We start from the raw sequence: 17,956 nt of genomic DNA, 5'->3' as shown, positions 1-17,956 counted from the left end.
CACTTCCCACTGCAACCAGCATAAACAAAGACCCACCCTGGATAGTCTCTCTGCTACCGCCTCCCACCGGGCAGAAGATGCAAAAGCCCGAAAGCACTAACAACTAGGATCAAGAATGGTTTCTGCCCCACCGCTATAGGACTATTATATTGTTCTTTAGTATGAATTTCCATTTTACAACCTACCTTGTTACGGCCTTGAACCTTATTTTCTGCCTGTACTGTGGGAATCCCTGCAGCACCCGGTGACCCTGTGACCTCTGTCTCGGAAACGACATCAGAACATCTTTCAAGAAGGTGAACCCTCACGAGGTGTCAGGCCCTAATGGTGCACCTCGTAGGGCACTGAAAACCACCGTGCCAACCCATTGTGCCACGATCTCGACACAGATCAATCGCCGTCCATGAATTTGCCAGTGCCACAACTATCGTTGGCAGACTTTCAGATGGTGACGAGGAGTAGCACAGGAGTGAGATAGACCAGCTGGTTGAGTTGTATCACAGCACCGGCCTTGCGCTCAATGTCAGTAAGACCGGGGAGCCGATTGTGGACTTTAGGAAGGGGAAGTTGGGTGAACACACACCAGACCTCATTGAGGGGTCAGCAGGAGAAAGGGTGAGCGGTTTCATGTTCCTGGGTGTCAGCATCTCTGAAGACCTACCCTGGGTCCAACATACTGATGCACTTACAAAGGTGGTACACCAGTGCTGTTTTTCATTAGGAGATGTTATGTCACCAAAGACTCTCGCAGTTTTCCACAGATGTACTGTGGAGAGCAGTCGAACAAGTTACAGCGCCGTTTGGTGTGGTGGGGCTCGGGATGCTCTGTAAAACTTCACCCTCAACCTACAGATCCCAAGAAAGGAATTCCAGCCACATGCCTTCTCCCAGGGTCCCGACCAATATCCTTCCCTCAGACAGTCCCACGAAAATCACTGCTCCCTCTATGATGTTCTCCTTCCCTTGGGGTGGAGGGGCCACAAGGTGGGTCCTTCCTCCTGTTTGCCCTAACCCAATTAAAGTACTTGTGTCAGCTCCCCCTGTTGAGGAAGGCCTCTCCTCCCCATTGGTAATGGTCAGACATCTGTGCTGTCCCAGGGCATTGAAGAGGCGCCGGCTGAGGGCAAGCCAGATGAGGTGGGCCTTGTCAAGCCTCCATTACCTGTTTCTCCAGAGCATTGGTTGGGATGGACGCTGGGGTGGTCTCAACCCTTGCCTCAGTCTGAGTCGGGTGACCTCCGGGATCCCGCTGGCCTCCGCTCATCTGCTCCAGCTCCTTGCACAATGCCGATTCCAGCACCTAGGTCGGAGCAAGGAGCTGTGGTCAAAGGTCAAAGTTCAGAGCATCCTGTCGCTGGGTTGTATCCTGACCTACCCAAGGCCACGACGGAAGGACCCCTTGCACCCCACGGGCTGCATGGAGCCTGGTTCCGGGCCAATGCGGATACCCTGGGTGTTGCCACCAGAAATCATGTACATGCTGACGGGAGTCACGTATCCACCAGGTGGGGGAAGGGCAGCAAGTTCCCTCCCCTGAACAACAACAGTGGGCAAGTTAGTTTTCACCACAATCTGGCGATCCCTGGCCCTATTCCTATTTACCTAGAACATTACAGCTCAGTTGTGCCAACCTTTTAACCAAATCACCCCTTTCCTCCAGTTTTCTTTCATCCATGTGTTTATCTAAGAGCCTCTTAAATGTCCCTAATGTATCCGGGCCTACCATCACCTTGGAAGAGCATTCCACACACCAAAAAAAAAAATCTGCCTCTGACATCTCCCCTATACTTCCCCCCAGTCTCAGTAAAATTAGACCCCCTCATACTAGCCACCTCCACCCTGAGGAAAAGGTCTCTGGCTATTTGTTCTATCAATGCCTCTTATCATTTTGTACATCCCTATCAAGTCATGTTGCTTCACTCCAGAGCAAAGTCCTATCTCCCTCAACCTCCCCTCATAAGATGTCCACAAAGTGCTGGAGTCTGTCCTACCCGTGGGATGCGTGGGTTTCCTCCAGGTGCTCTGGCTTCCTCCCACAGTCTAAAGACATACCAATTGGTAGGTTAGCTAGATGTCGTAAATTGCCCCATGGTTAGGCTAATATTGAATCAGTGATTGCTGGGGTGGCTCTTGAACTCGATCACCCCACTAATAAAGGCCAACACATCATACACATTCTTAACCACCTTATCAACACAGAGCAACTTTTGGCCTTCTGTGGGCATGTTTTTAAACCATTCTGAAATTCTGGGATTTGGAAATTCAATTTCCCAAATAGCTCTGAAGCTACCCACACCCCCAAACCATAGACTCCTTGTATTGCAAGCCAAAGACACCCCCAAGCTGATGCCCATACACAAACCCAAAGATCATAAACCCAAGATCCCTGGACCCGATCTCTACACTGGGTCCCACATCCAGATTTCCTGACCCATCAACTTCAGGCACTCAGACCAAAGACCCCAGACTCGTAACCTTCCCCAGCCATCAGCCTGAATCCGCTCCTAAACAGTTGTCCCAGAGACAGATAGTTTTCAATGCACTGTTGTAATGATCTGTGTGAACAGTATGCAAAGCTCAAAGTTCAGACTAAATCTAATATCAAATTACGTCTACGTTACCATATGTTACCTTGAGGTTCACTTTCTTACTGGGTTTGCAGGAAAAATAATGAAATACAACAGAATATACAAAAAAATACATAGACAAAGACTGACAAACGACCATTGTGCAAAAGGCAAACTTTATAAATAATAAAAAAATAATCATAATACTGGGAATATGAGTTGTAGAGTCCTTGAAAGTGTTGAAAGTGAGTCTGTAGGCTGCAGAGTTAAGTTATCCACGCCAGTTCAGTAGCTTGAAGATGAGCCTTTCACTGTACACCTTGGTACACGTGACAGTAATAAACCCATTTACCAATTTACTATTCTCTTGTCTAAAGTTTGAAGACAGAGATGACTGCCCTGATCTTGACAACATCAGGCAGAGATTCAACACTCTTGACAAGGGGATATACGACACACTTGACATTTAAACTCTTTTTAAGTGTGGAGATACTAATATGTAACCCTCGTTGACTAACTACAAAGGGTAAAAATTGTCAAAGATTGCAAACACATTGTCTGGGATAAATGTACAAAGGGCAAGACCCTTAACAATGTTGATGAGCAGAGGGATCTTGGGGTCCAAGTTCATAGATCCCTGAAAGGGGCTACACAGGGTGATAAGGTGGTAAAGACGACTCATGGGATGCTTGCCTTTAATAGTCGAGACATTGAGTTCAAAAGTCAGAAAGTTATGTTGCAGCTTTATAAAACTCTAGTTAGGTCACAACTGGAGTATTGCGTACAGTTACTGTTGCTCCTTTATAGGAGGATGATGAGGTTCTGGGGTGGGTGCAGAAGAGGTTTACCAGGATGCTGGCTGGATTAGCGGGCACGGGCTATCAGGAGAGGTTTGTTTTGTCTGGAGTGGCGGTTCCTTTCTGAGTCTTGTGGTGCACAGGGTGGCAACCTTGCCCTTTCTTTAACACTCTTGCCTGTTTTTTATGAGGCTGAGTTGCTAGCTTGACACTCAACCCAGCACAGATGGGATACGTGCGAAGAGCCAGCCAGATTGGAGGGGAGATCTGGTCGAGGTTTCTAAGATTATGAGAGGCACAGAGTGGACAGACAGTACCTTCCCCCCCACCCCACCCAGGGTTGAAATGTCTGATATGAGACAGCATGCATTTAAGGCAAGAGGGGGTTAAGTTCAAAGGAGATGTGAGGGGGGTGCAAGTTCTTTATTCACATTGAGGCTGGAACGTGCTGCCTGGGGTGGTGGAAGAGGCAGACACATTGGGGACTTTCAAGAGAAGTTTAGATAGGCACCTGAATGTGTGGGAAATGAAAGGAGGTGGACAAGGTGGCAGAAGGGATTAGTTCAACTGACAATGTGATTACTCATTTACTAGGTTCAGCACAACATTGTGGGCTGAAGGGCCTGCCCTCTGCTGAACTCTTCTACGTTCCATATTAATGCAATCTTTGTACACATTACTATTTTAAGTGCATATTTTCACTTTGGTGATGTTAAACTAATAAATTGAATCCCCTAATTATATCATTCATAGAATATTTAGAACATTGAACATTACAGCTTCGTTCAGGCCCTACGGCCCATGATGCCGTGCTGTCCTTTTAACCCTTCACTCTTGCACTACACTCCATTTTTCTTTCATCCACGTACCTATCCGCAGTAAGAGTCTCTTAATGAATCTGTCTCTATCACCACATCTGGCAGCCGTTTCCTGCACTCCACCACCCTCTGTGTTAAACACATCAGTAATTATATACTAAAGTTATATTTTTATTTCCTTTACGAGGACAGGAAATAAATGCAATCATGCCTGCTGCCTTGATAACCCCAGCAAGTCTAACAGTTTGCTCTACACTGCCACCTCCCCACCTTTGTATTCAGTTCCCCAAACAGTAAACAATAGCACTTCCGTAATGACTCACTGTACCTGCACACCAACCGTTTGCAAATCACGTCCTACAACACCCTGATCCTCTGTGTCACAGAGCTCAACCATCTCTCACTATTTCAATAATACGCTTATGAATTTAGCAGGCAGAACTCAGAACAGTATTGGGACGTAAAAGATGTAGCACAGGAGCAGGCCCCTCAGTCCATCCTCTCTGTGCTGAACACAGTGCTGAATTAAATTAAATTGCTTCTGCCTGCACATGACTCAAAACCCCTCACCCACCCACCCACCTCCCCCTCGCCTGCTCTCACCGATCATCTACCAGCTTCTTCTATCATCTCCTTCCTCTCCCTCCACCTTCTTATTCTGGTTTCATCCCTCCTCCCTTCCCAGTCCTGATAAGAGGCCTCGGACTGAAACGTCAACTCCTATCTGGTCACAGGGAGAACGTAGAAACTCCTTACAGACAGCTACAGGAATTGAACCCCGATCTCACAGCTGTAGCTGCAATAGGGTTATGCTACCCTGCCAACCCACCATGGCCTACCGTTCCACAGAACATATGATCAATGTCCTGTGCCAATTCAGAGTGAAACCTTGCCACCCTCTCTCCCACCCACCTCACCCTCCCAGCCACCCGTCTGGCTCTGTTGCCGTGGAGACCCCTCCCTTACCTGTAACTCAAGCGGCACCTCCTCCCACTCCAGCAGCTTCTGGATCCTCAATACCTTCTCACGGAAGGAGTGGACCTCCTGTTCCCGTGCCCGAGCCTGGTCCTGGGGGGGTGGGGGGGGGGGGAGTGAGACGGGACAATCAAGCAGACAGAGGTGACCAACGGTCCAGCACACCCTCTCAGTCCGGAGCTGCAGGCCAGACCCAGATACACTCAGCCCAACACCGACTGGAGTTTATAGACCAGCTTTGTCACACGTACATCAAAACATGGACACGTACAGTGAGGTGTGTCGTTTGTGTCAATGACCAACACAGTTTGAGGATGTGCTGGGGGCAGCCCACAAACGTCACCATGCTTTCGGCACCAACATAGCATGCCCATACCTCACTAACCCTGACCCATATGTCTTTGGATTGTGGGAGGAAACCAGAGCAGCTGGAGGAAACCCACGCGGTCATGAGGAGAGCTTAGAAACTCCTTACAGCCAGCGGCAGGAATTGAACCCCAATGTTACAGCTGGCAGTGCAACATGTTACACTAACCACTGTGCCACAACGACTGGTGAAAACATGCAGCTTGAGACCAAGGACAATATTTGGATGAAGACTGGAAAAACTCTCAAGGCAGGGTCCAAAAATCCCTGAGGCTTTGATGGTGGTAAAGTACATGGAGATATCTGGGAATGCCTCCCTTATTTATCAAAGGCTGACTTCGTTATAGGAAGGACGCGGTAGAGAGGGTGCAGAGGAGATTTACCAGGATGCTGCCTGGATTGCAGAGCATGTCTTACACAGGTTGAGTGAGCTAGGACTTTTCTCCTTGGAGTGAAGGAAGATGAGAGAGGTGGCTTGATCATCTCGTAAGGATGATAAGAGGCACAAATAGAGTGGAGGGAGACACTTCCCAGGGCAGAAATGGCTAATATGAGAGGACAAACTTTAAGGTGATTGGAAGAAAGGATGGGGGGGTGGGAATGTCAGAGGTAATTTTATTTTTAAACACACTGAGAGTGGTGAGTGTGTCACCCTGCCGGGAATGGTGATAGAGGGGGATATATTAGAGACAGTTAAGAGACTATTAGATAGGCTCATGGATAAAAGAAAAAGAGAGGGTTACGTGGGAGGGAAGAGTTAGGTTGAAAGGTCGGCACAACCTCGTAAGCTGAAGGGCCTGTACTGTTCTACGTTCTGATGCTGGTGCTGCATACAATATTAGTTAGACTGAGCACTGACACAGAGAGGACGTGACTGCACCAGAGAGTCACAAGGCTGGTGACAAAGTTGCAAAACCGTGACTGAGGGAAGATTGGAGAGATTGGGGTTGCTTTCTTTGGAGTCCGGTAGGCCGAGGAGAGATGCCACTCATCTAGATGGGGTGTCCAGTGCAGTTTCGACAGGCAATGCCTCAAGAAGGTGGTACCTATCATTAAGGACCCTCAGCATCTAGGACATGTTCATCAAACACAGAACATAGAACAGCACAGTACAGGCCCTTCCATGCACAATGTTGTGTCGATGTTTTACCCCACTAAGATCAACCTGACCCTTCCTTCCCACATAGCCCTCCATTTTTCTATCATCCAATGTGCCTGTCCAACAGTCTCTTAAATGCCCCTGACTCATCTGCCTCTGCCACCCCCCCCCCGGCAGCACACTTCATACACCCATCACTTTATAAGAGTACTAGATAGGGTAGACACTAGGTGTCTTTTCCCTAGAGTATTTGCCTGCTTATGAACCCATGAACACCACCTCACTATTCGCACTACTTATTTATATGTTTATATATTTCTTAAATGCAGCATAATTTTTTAAAGTAATGCATTGCTCTGCTAGCACAAAACAAAGTTCACAACATATCTCAGAGGTAGTAAGCCCAATTCTGAGTTGGGGGGCATCACGGGGATACAGACCCCCTGAGTGAGTGGGACGGAGGGAGTTTGGCAGATGGGACATAAAGTGGATGGATGTCAGGTCATCACTCTGGTGTACAAAATAATAAAGCAGGGAAATTCAAGGGAAGAAAAGCAGAATTAAAGTTTCTGATCACGAACTATGGGAGTTGGGAAAGAGGGAATATTGACTTGATTTAACCTGTGGAGAGAATGGGACAGGGATGGACAGGACAAAAGGACCATCCATGACAAGGTTGCCATGGGGATAAGCTGCTGAGGTCATCAGGTCAATAATTTATTGTTGGGGGGGGGGGGGGGAGGTTGTTAATGAATGAAAGCTGCCGACTGAGGCCAGTCAGAGTGGGAGCACAAAAGGCTTACATGGTGGAAAGGCAGGTGGGACATGAGTGTTTTTGTTTTTCCCTCCAGTTCTCACGAGCCCTGACGCTGCCTGGTCAGTTCTCACAGAGGCAGGGCACGTCGAGCTCCCCACTACACCTGGCTAGTTGGAATGAGCCTGTACTTTACCTGATGTGGACAAATAAATTACAACATACTTGTAAACTCAGTCCACTGTGCTTAAACCTGCAGTACTAGTTCGGGAAGTTCAGATTCTTGGCCTTGCCTTTTATACTGGGCTCCCTTCCTGTACCTCTCCCACACCCTAGTTACAACCTCTCCATTTCTCTCTCTCCCCATCTGTCCCTCTCTGTCACTCTCAGTCAATCCCTCCTTCTCTGTCATACACACTCTTTTCCACGTTCACCTGATGTCTCCCTCTCTATCTTTCTTAGAATCAGAATCTCAAGTCAAAGTAAACTTTCTTATCAAAGTGTGTATCTGACACCTCAAGATTCATTTTATTGCAGGCATTTGCAAGAAAATATATATAACAAAGACAGACAAATAACCAATCAGCAAAAAAAGACAAACTTTGCAAATTCTTAAAAAAAATTAAATGTGTAAATAAAATACACTGAGAATGTGAGTTGTAGAGTCCCTGAAAGTGAGTCTGTGGGTTGGGGAGTCAGTTCAGATTTGTGGCGAGTGAAGTTATCCAAGCTGGTTCAGGCGCCTGCTGGCTGTTCTCTTTTCCTGAACCTCTCTCTCGGACCCACCCCTTCCCTATTTCCTCCGTCCTTCATTCGCCCCCCCCGTCTCTGGTGCTGAAGAACTGACAGACCAACAAGGACAGGAAAGTGCCCCAGGTGGGGGGAGCGAAGGCATGTTACTGTCCTACCTTCCCAGGATTTCTGGTCCGTCTCTACCTCCCGTACAGGTGGGCTGCACCACGCCCTGCCTGGGATGCGGAGATACCAGACTGTCTGCCAGTTCGTAAAGTGAAAGTAAATTCTAACAGTGGTACGTGGGGAGGAGATTACACCACCATCTATTTCCTAACCAAACACACACACTGCTTTGTGAAAGCTGGAGGAAGAGGGTTGGATAATTAACCTAACTTAACTCTTTAGGCGCTGGATGCTTTTTGGAACTTCTGCAGACTCTGGGTTTGATTCATCCCACAGATGTCCAATCTGACCTTGCACAGGGAGGACCAGTACTGAGGGAGGGTCACACTGTGTGAGGGTTGGTACTTTGGGAGGGGCGGTACTGAGGGAGGGTCACACTGTGTGAGGGTTGGTGCTTTGGGAGGGGCGGTACTGAGGGAGGGTCACACTGTGTGAGGGTTGGTACTTTGGGAGGGGCGGTACTGAGGGAGGGTCACACTGTGTGAGGGTTGGTACTTTGGGAGGGCCGGTACTGAGGGAGGGTCACACTGTGTGAGGGTTGGTACTTTGGGAGGGGCGGTACTGAGGGAGGGTCACACTGTGTGAGGGTTGGTACTTTGGGAGGGGCGGTACTGAGGGAGGGTCACACTGTGTGAGGGTTGGTACTTTGGGAGGGGCAGTACTGAGGGAGGGTCACACTGTGTGAGGGTTGGTACTTTGGGAGGGGCGGTACTGAGGGAGGGTCACACTGTGTGAGGGTTGGTACTTTGGGAGGGGCGGTACTGAGGGAGGGTCACACTGTGTGAGGGTTGGTACTTTGGGAGGGGCGGTACTGAGGGAGGGTCACTGTGTGAGGGTTGGTACTTTGGGAGGGGTGGTTCTGAGGGAGGGTCACACAGTGTGAGGGTTGGTACTTTGGGAGGGGCGGTACTGAGGGAGGGTCACACTGTGTGAGGGTTGGTACTTTGGGAGGGGCGGTACTGAGGGATGGTCACACTGTGTGAGGGTTGGTACTTTGGGAGGGGCGGTACTGAGGGAGGGTCACACTGTGTGAGGGTTGGTACTTTGGGAGGGGCGGTACTGAGGGAGGGTCACACTGTGGGTGAGGTGGTGTTCACTGTTCACAGAATAGCTGAGGATCTCCCTGTACCCAAAATTTTTTACTTAATCCAAACCCAAAACTGCCAAACGCTCTTCATCCTGTGACTGGGATCTTGCTGTTCACATTGGTCAGCACCCGCTCCCTCCAGCACGAGCAGCCCTCAGACTGAGGCTTCTGATCAGGCCAGTTGCGTGTGACCATCTCCTCAGCCTCACCTGGCCGAGCACACGGAGTTGTCTCCACCCCTCCACGGGCTCTGTCCACACTCCTCACCGCCTCAGTACAGCAGCCGGTGTAATCAAAGGCCCCACCCACCCCGGTCTTCTCACTTCTCTCCGTCTGCCGGCACTGCACTTTCTCGGTAACTGTAATACTTACATCTGCATTGTTACTGCTTTCCCTTGTATAGCCTCAATGTACTGTTGTAACAAAGCAATATATCCAGTAGGCATGCAAAACAAAGTTTCTGTTGTGAACCAACTTACCGCACTCCCCCCATCCAGCGGCACTGGCCCCCGGTGGCTCACACTCTCCCCCAGCGGATCCTCCCTCCGCAGCACTCGCTCTCCCATCCTCCTGCCACACTCAGTGAGATTGTCCCACAGGCTCAGAGCCTGCTGCAAGCTGCAGCCATAATTCTCCAACCTCTCCGTCACCTGCCGAGAAACACGGGCTCATTACGAGGCCACAGCACCACGCCAATACACGTGTTCACACATGGCACATGTATGGAGCACCTCAGGTACTGGGAAAGGTTGCATAGGTTAGACTTTATTCCCTAGAACATAGAAGATTGAGGGGAGATTTGAAGGAGCTATGCAAAATCATGAATGGTATAGACAGGGTAAATGCTTTTTGCACTGAGGTTGGTTGAGACTAAAACTAGACTCGGGGTGAAAGAGGAACTATTTAAGGGAACCTGATGGGGCTTCACTAAGAGGGTAGAATGAGCTGCCAGTGAAAGTGTTGGATATGGGTTTGATGGTAACATTTAACCATATAACAATTATAGCACGAAAGCAGGCCGTCTCGGCCCTTCTAGTCCGAACGCTTACTCTCACCTAGTCCCACTGACCAGCACTCAGCCCATAACCCTCCATTCCTTTCCTGTCCGTATACCTATCCAATTTTACTTTAAATGACAAGACCAAACCTGCCTCTACCACTTCTACTGGAAGCTCGTTCCACACACCTACTACTCTCTAAGTAAAGAAATTCCCCCTCGTGTTACCTTTAAACTTTTGCCCCCTAACTCTCAACTCATGTCCTCTTGTTTAAATCTCCCTTACTCTCAATGGAAAAAGCCTATCCACGTCAACTCTATCTATCCCCCTCATAATTTTAAATACCTCTATCAAGTCCCCCCTCAACCTTCTACCCTCCAAAGAATAAAGACCTAACTTGTTCAATCTTTCCCTGTAACTTGGGTGCTGAAACCCAGGTAACATTCTAGTAAATCTTCTCTGTACTCTATTTTATTGACATCTTTCCTATAATTCAGTGACCAGAACTGTACACAATACTCCAAATTCGGCCTTACCGATGCCTTGTACAATTTTAACATTACATCCCAACTCCTATACTCAATGCTCTGATTTATAAAAGCCAACGTATCAAAAGCTTTCTTCACCACCCTATCCATATGAGATTCTACCTTCAGGGAACTATGCACCATTATTCCTAGATCACTCTGATCTACAGCATTCTTCAATGCCCTACCATTTACCATGTATGTCCTATTTGGATTATTCCTACCAAAATGTAGCCCTCACACTTATCAGCATTAAATTCCATCTACCGTCATTCAGCCCACTCTTCTAACTGGCCTAAATCTCTCTGCAAGCTTTGAAAACCTACTTCATTATCCACAACGCCACCTACCTGAGTATCATCTGCATAAATCCAATTTACTGACAAATCCAATTTACCACCCCATCATCCAGATCATTGATGTATATGACAAACAACATTGGACCCAGTACAGATCCCTGAGGCACACCACTAGTCACTGGCCTCCAACCTGACAAACAGTTATCCACCACTACTCTCTGGCATCTCCCATCCAGCCACTGTTGAATCCATTTGACTAGTTCAATATTAATACCTAACAATTGAACCTTCCTAACTAACCTTCCATGCGGAACCTTGTCAAAGGCCTTACTGAAGTCCATATAGACAACATCCACTGCTTTACCCTCGTCAACTTTCCTAGTAACCTCTTAAAAAAAATTCAATAAGATTTGTCAAACATGGCCTTCCACGCACAAATCCATGTTGACTGTTCCTAATCAGACCCTGTCTATCCAGATAATTATTAATACCATCTCTAAGAATACTTTCCATTAATTTACCCACCACTGACGTCAAACTGACAGGCCTATAATTGCTAGGTTTACTCTTAGAGAAGGTTGAACAAGGACAGGGATGGGAGGGGTATGGAGAGCTATGCTCCAGGTGCAAGTAGATGGAACTAGGCAGAAGACCAGGTTGACATGGGCTAGATGGGCTGAAGGGCCTGTTTCTGTGTTGTAGAGCTCTAAGATTCATTCAGAGCAGGGGGTTATAAACACGGGTGTCCACCCAGGACATGCACATAGAGCATACGTACATACTGGCAACGCAGAACAAACACGTGTAGCATCAGCACAGAGCATCAACACATTCAGCACACAACATTCCATGACCAGGGAGAAGATGGACCGAGGTTGAGCTGACAGAAGATTAAAGATTAGTTTTATTTGTCACATATCCATGGAAACATACAGTGAAGTCTACCATTTGTGTCAACGACTGAGACAGTCTGAGGATGTGCTGGAGGGCAGCCTCCAAGTGTCACCATGCCCACAACTCACTAACGCTAATCCGTATGTCCTCGGAGTGTGGGAGCTGACATGGTCATGGGGAGAACGTACAGACGGCAGCAGGAATTGAACCCTGATCACCGACTCCTGGCACTGTTGTTAGGCACAGGAGTACATTCAGCCAGAGACTCATTCCACCGAGTTGCAACACTGAGCATCATAGGAAGTCATTCCTGCCTGAGGCCATCAAACTTTACAACTCCTCCCTCGGAGTGTCAGACACCTTGAGCCAATAGGCTGGTCCTGGACTTACTTCCACTTGGCATGATTAACTTATTATTATTTAATTATTTATGGTTTTATATTGCTATATTTCTACACTATTCTTGGTTGGTGCGGCTGTAACGAAACCCAATTTCTCTCGGGATCAATAAAGTATGTCTGTCTGTCTGTAAATTGTTATGCTAACCGCTACACTATCGTGTCACACGGAAGAAGCTGGAATGTGGTTGGCACCAGCTCCTCATCCTGAGGGCACTTACGTCCAGCCACTGATCCACCAGGTTTTCTGCTTCCCGCTGGAAAGGCAGGGACTCCGATTCCGTGATCCTGCGCAGGTTGGACTGCAGACGCCAGCAGACGTTCTTCAGTTTGTCCAGTATCTCCTGCTTATCACTGAGATCCTGCCTGGCCTCATCAACCTGTTGGTGCAATGGAGGAGTGAGCAACACCCCAGTTCCCACAGGAGTCAACCACAGGCCAGGCGGCACAGAGATCATTCAGCCCAGCCACTCGCTGCTAGCATGTCACAGGGTAGGGTTTGGCACTAGAAGTCTGCAGTAAGGCAGGACTGAGGTAGGGTCTCACTGAGGGAGGGTCACACTGAGGGATGGGCAGGACTGAGGGAGGGTCACACTGTGGGAGGGATGGTACTGAGGGAGGGTCACACTGAGGGATGGGCAGGACTGAGGGAGGGTCACACTGTGGGAGGGACGGAACTGAGGGAGGGTCACACTGTGGGGGGGCTGTACTGAGGGAGGGTCACTGTGGGAGGGGATGGTACTGAGGGAGGGTCACACTGTGGGAGGGGTGGTACTGAGGGAGGGTCACACTGTGGGAGGGGTGGTACTGAGGGAGGGTCACACTGTGGGAGGGGCGGTACTGAGGGAGGGTCACACTGTGGGAGGGGCAGTACTGAGGTGGGATAACACTGCGGGAGAGGTGGTACTGAGGGAGGGTCACACTGTGGGAGGGGTGGTACTGAGGGAGGGTCACACTATGGGAGGGGTGGTACTGAGGGAGGGTCACACTGTGGGAGGGACGGTACTGAGGGAGGGTCACTGTGGGAGGGGATGGTACTGAGGGAGGGTCACACTGTGGGAGGGGATGGTACTGAGGGAGGGTCACACTATGGGAGGGGTGGTACTGAGGGAGGGTCACACTGTGGGAGGGGTGTTGCTGAGGGAGAGTCACACTGTGGGAGGGGTGTTACTGAGGGAGGGTCACACTGTGGGAGGGGTGGTACCGAGGGAAGGTCACTCTGTGGGAGGGGTTGTATTGAGGGAGGGTCACTGTGGGAGGGATGTTGCTGAGGGAGGGTCACACTGTGGGAGAGGCAGTACTGAGGGAGGGTCACTGCGGGAGGGGTGGTACTGAGGGAGGGTCACACTGTGGGAGGGGCAGTACTGAGGGAGGGTCACACTGTGGGAGGGGTGGTACTGAGGGAGGGTCACACTGTGGGAGGGGCAGTACTGAGGGAGGGTCACACTGTGGGAGGGGTGGTACTGAGGGAGGGTCACACTGTGGGAAGGGGTAGTACTGAGGGAAGGTCACTCTGTGGGAGGGGTGGTACTGAGGGAGGGTCACACTGTGGGAGGGGTGGTACTGTGGGAGGGTCACACTATGGGAGGGGTGGTACTGTGGGAGGGTCACACTATGGGAGGGGCGGTACTGAGGGAGGGTCACACTATGGGAGGGGCGGTACTGAGGGAGGGTCACTCTGTGGGAAGGATGGTACTGAGGGAGGGTCACACTATGGGAGGGGTGGTACTGAGGGAGGGTCACACTATGGGAGGGGCGGTACTGAGGGAGGGTCACACTGTGGGAGGGGCGGTACTGAGGGAGGGTCACACTGTGGGAGGGGTGGTACTGAGGGAGGGTCACACTGTGGGAAGGGGTGGTACAGGGAAGGTCACACTGTGGGAGGGGTGGTACTGAGGGAGGGTCACACTATGGGATGGGTGGTAGTGAGGGAGGGTCACTGTGGAAGGGGTGGTACTGAGGGAGGGTCACACTGTGGGAGGGGTGGTACTGAGGAGGGGTCACACTGTGGGAGGGGTGGTACTGAGGGAGGGTCACACTGTGGGAGGGGCAGTACTGAGGGAGGGTCACTGTGGGAGGGGTGGTACTGAGGGAGGGTCACACTGTGGGAGGGGCGGTACTGAGGGAGGGTCACACTGTGGGAGGGGTGTTGCTGAGGGAGAGTCAAACTGTGGGAGGGGTGGTACTGAGGGAGAGTCACACTGTGGGAGGGGTGTTACTGAGGGAGGGTCACACTGTGGGAGGGGTGGTACTGAGGGAGGGTCACACTGTGGGAGGTGGTACTGAGGGAGGGTCACTGTGGGAGGGGTGGTACCGAGGGAAGGTCACTCTGTGGGAGGGGTTGTATTGAGGGAGGGTCACTGTGGGAGGGGCAGTACGGAGGGAGGGTCACACTGTGGGAGGGGTGGTACTGAGGGAGGGTCACACTGTGGGAGGGGCAGTACTGAGGGAGGGTCACACTGTGGGAGGGGTGGTACTGAGGGAGGGTCACACTGTGGGAGGGGCGGTACTGATGGAGGGTAACACTGTGGGAGGGGTGGTACTGAGGGAGGGTCACACTATGGGAGGGGTGGTACTGAGGGAGGGTCACACTGTGGGAGGGGCGGTACTGAGGGAGGGTCACACTATGGGAGGGGTGGTACTGAGGAGGGGTCACTCTGTGGGAGGGGCGGTACTGAGGGAGGGTCACACTGTGGGAGGGGCAGTACTGAGGGAGGGTCACTGTGGGAGGGGTGGTACTGAGGGAGGGTCACACTGTGGGAGGGGTGGTACTGAGGGAGGGTCACACTGTGGGAGGGGTGGTACTGAGGGAGGGTCACACTGTGGGAGGGGTGGTACTGAGGGAGGGTCACACTGTTGGAAGGAGTGGTACTGAGGGAGGGTCACACTGTGGGAGGGGTGGTACTGAGGGAGGGTCACACTGTGGGAGGAGAGGTACTGAGGGAGGGTCACACTGTGAGAGGGGTGGTACTGAGGGAGGGTCACTGTGGAAGGGGTGGTACTGAGGGAGGGTCACACTGTGGGAGGGGTGGTACTGAGGAGGGGTCACACTGTGGGAGGGGTGGTACTGAGGGAGGGTCACACTGTGGGAGGGGCAGTACTGAGGGAGGGTCACACTGTGGGAGGGGTGGTACTGAGGGAGGGTCACACTGTTGGAAGGAGTGGTACTGAGGGAGGGTCACACTGTGGGAGGGGTGGTACTGAGGGAGGGTCACACTGTGGGAGGAGAGGTACTGAGGGAGGGTCACACTGTGAGAGGGGTGGTACTGAGGGAGGGTCACTGTGGAAGGGGTGGTACTGAGGGAGGGTCACACTGTGGGAGGGGTGGTACTGAGGAGGGGTCACACTGTGGGAGGGGTGGTACTGAGGGAGGGTCACACTGTGGGAGGGGCAGTACTGAGGGAGGGTCACTGTGGGAGGGGTGGTACTGAGGGAGGGTCACACTGTGGGAGGGGCGGTACTGAGGGAGGGTCACACTGTGGGAGGGGTGTTGCTGAGGGAGAGTCAAACTGTGGGAGGGGTGTTACTGAGGGAGGGTCACACTGTGGGAGGGGTGGTACTGAGGGAGGGTCACACTGTGGGAGTTGGTACTGAGGGAGGGTCACTGTGGGAGGGGTGTTGCTGAGGGAGAGTCACACTGTGGGAGGGGTGGTATTGAGGGAGAGTCACACTGTGGGAGGGGTGTTACTGAGGGAAGGTCACACTGTGGGAGGGGTGGTACCGAGGGAAGGTCACTCTGTGGGAGGGGTTGTATTGAGGGAGGGTCACTGTGGGAGGGACGTTGCTGAGGGAGGGTCACACTGTGGGAGGGGCAGTACTGAGGGAGGGTCACACTGTGGGAGGGGTGGTACTGAGGGAGGGTCACACTGTGGGAGGGGCAGTACTGAGGGAGGGTCACACTGTGGGAGGGGTGGTACTGAGGGAGGGTCACACTGTGGGAGGGGCGGTACTGATGGAGGGTAACACTGTGGGAGGGGTGGTACTGAGGGAGGGTCACTGTGGGAGGGGTGGTACTGAGGGAGGGTCACACTGTGGGAGGGGCGGTACTGAGGGAGGGTCACACTATGGGAGGGGTGGTACTGAGGGAGGGTCACACTGTGGGAGGGGTGGTACTGAGGAGGGGTCACTCTGTGGGAGGGGCGGTACTGAGGGAGGGTCACACTGTGGGAGGGGCAGTACTGAGGGTCACTGTGGGAGGGGTGGTACTGAGGGAGGGTCACACTGTGGGAGGGGCGTTACTGAGGGAGGGTCACACTGTGGGAGGGGTGGTACTGAGGGAGGGTCACACTGTTGGAAGGAGTGGTACTGAGGGAGGGTCACACTGTGGGAGGGGTAGTACTGAGGGAAGGTCACTCTGTGGGAGGGGTAGTACTGAGGGAAGGTCACTCTGTGGGAGGGGCGGTACTGAGGGAGGGTCACACTATGGGAGGGGATGGTACTGAGGGAGGGTCACTCTGTGGGAGGGGTGGTACTGAGGGAGGGTCACACTGTGGGAGGGGTGGTACTGAGGGAGGGTCACACTGTGGGAGGGGCGGTACTGAGGGAGGGTCACACTATGGGAGGGGTGGTACTGAGGAGGGGTCACTCTGTGGGAGGGGCGGTACTGAGGGAGGGTCACACTGTGGGAGGGGTGGTACTGAGGGAGGGTCACACTGTGGGAGGGGCGGTACTGAGGGAGGGTCACACTGTGGGAGGGGCGGTACTGATGGAGGGTAACACTGTGGGAGGGGTGGTACTGAGGGAGGGTCACTGTGGGAGGGGTGGTACTGAGGGAGGGTCACACTATGGGAGGGGTGGTACTGAGGGAGGGTCACACTGTGGGAGGGGTGGTACTGAGGAGGGGTCACTCTGTGGGAGGGGCGGTACTGAGGGAGGGTCACACTGTGGGAGGGGCAGTACTGAGGGTCACTGTGGGAGGGGTGGTACTGAGGGAGGGTCACACTGTGGGAGGGGCGGTACTGAGGGAGGGTCACACTGTGGGAGGGGTGGTACTGAGGGAGGGTCACACTGTTGGAAGGAGTGGTACTGAGGGAGGGTCACACTGTGGGAGGGGTAGTACTGAGGGAAGGTCACTCTGTGGGAGGGGTAGTACTGAGGGAAGGTCACTCTGTGGGAGGGGCGGTACTGAGGGAGGGTCACACTATGGGAGGGGATGGTACTGAGGGAGGGTCACTCTGTGGGAGGGGTGGTACTGAGGGAGGGTCACACTGTGGGAGGGGTGGTACTGAGGGAGGGTCACACTGTGGGAGGGGCGGTACTGAGGGAGGGTCACACTATGGGAGGGGTGGTACTGAGGAGGGGTCACTCTGTGGGAGGGGCGGTACTGAGGGAGGGTCACACTGTGGGAGGGGTGGTACTGAGGGAGGGTCACACTGTGGGAGGGGCGGTACTGAGGGAGGGTCACACTATGGGAGGGGTGGTACTGAGGAGGGTCACTGTGGAAGGGGTGGTACTGAGGG

The 17,956-nt window shown here is 52.1% G+C and overlaps 1 protein-coding gene across 8 annotated transcripts in view; it reads right to left on the bottom strand.

Annotated features, from left to right (window-relative positions):
• Positions 1–17,956, bottom strand: part of LOC132388244 (nesprin-2-like) — a 284,356-nt gene that overhangs the window by 190,116 nt on the left and 76,284 nt on the right. For all 8 annotated transcript variants that reach the window (XM_059960628.1, XM_059960590.1, XM_059960605.1 and 5 more), the window contains exons 21-24: positions 12,719–12,877; positions 9,861–10,031; positions 5,149–5,250; positions 1,163–1,300 (exon numbers count right to left, since the gene is read on the bottom strand). In XM_059960628.1, coding sequence (XP_059816611.1) covers positions 1,163–1,300; positions 5,149–5,250; positions 9,861–10,031; positions 12,719–12,877 — 570 coding nt within the window. The remainder of the gene's footprint in view (positions 1–1,162; positions 1,301–5,148; positions 5,251–9,860; positions 10,032–12,718; positions 12,878–17,956) is intronic.

This window comes from Hypanus sabinus, chromosome 2 (assembly GCF_030144855.1).
Source record: "Hypanus sabinus isolate sHypSab1 chromosome 2, sHypSab1.hap1, whole genome shotgun sequence".
Lineage (NCBI taxonomy): Eukaryota > Metazoa > Chordata > Chondrichthyes > Myliobatiformes > Dasyatidae > Hypanus > Hypanus sabinus.
The sequence above is the reverse complement of the archived record's forward strand: the minus strand, read 5'-3'. Positions and strand labels throughout refer to the sequence as shown.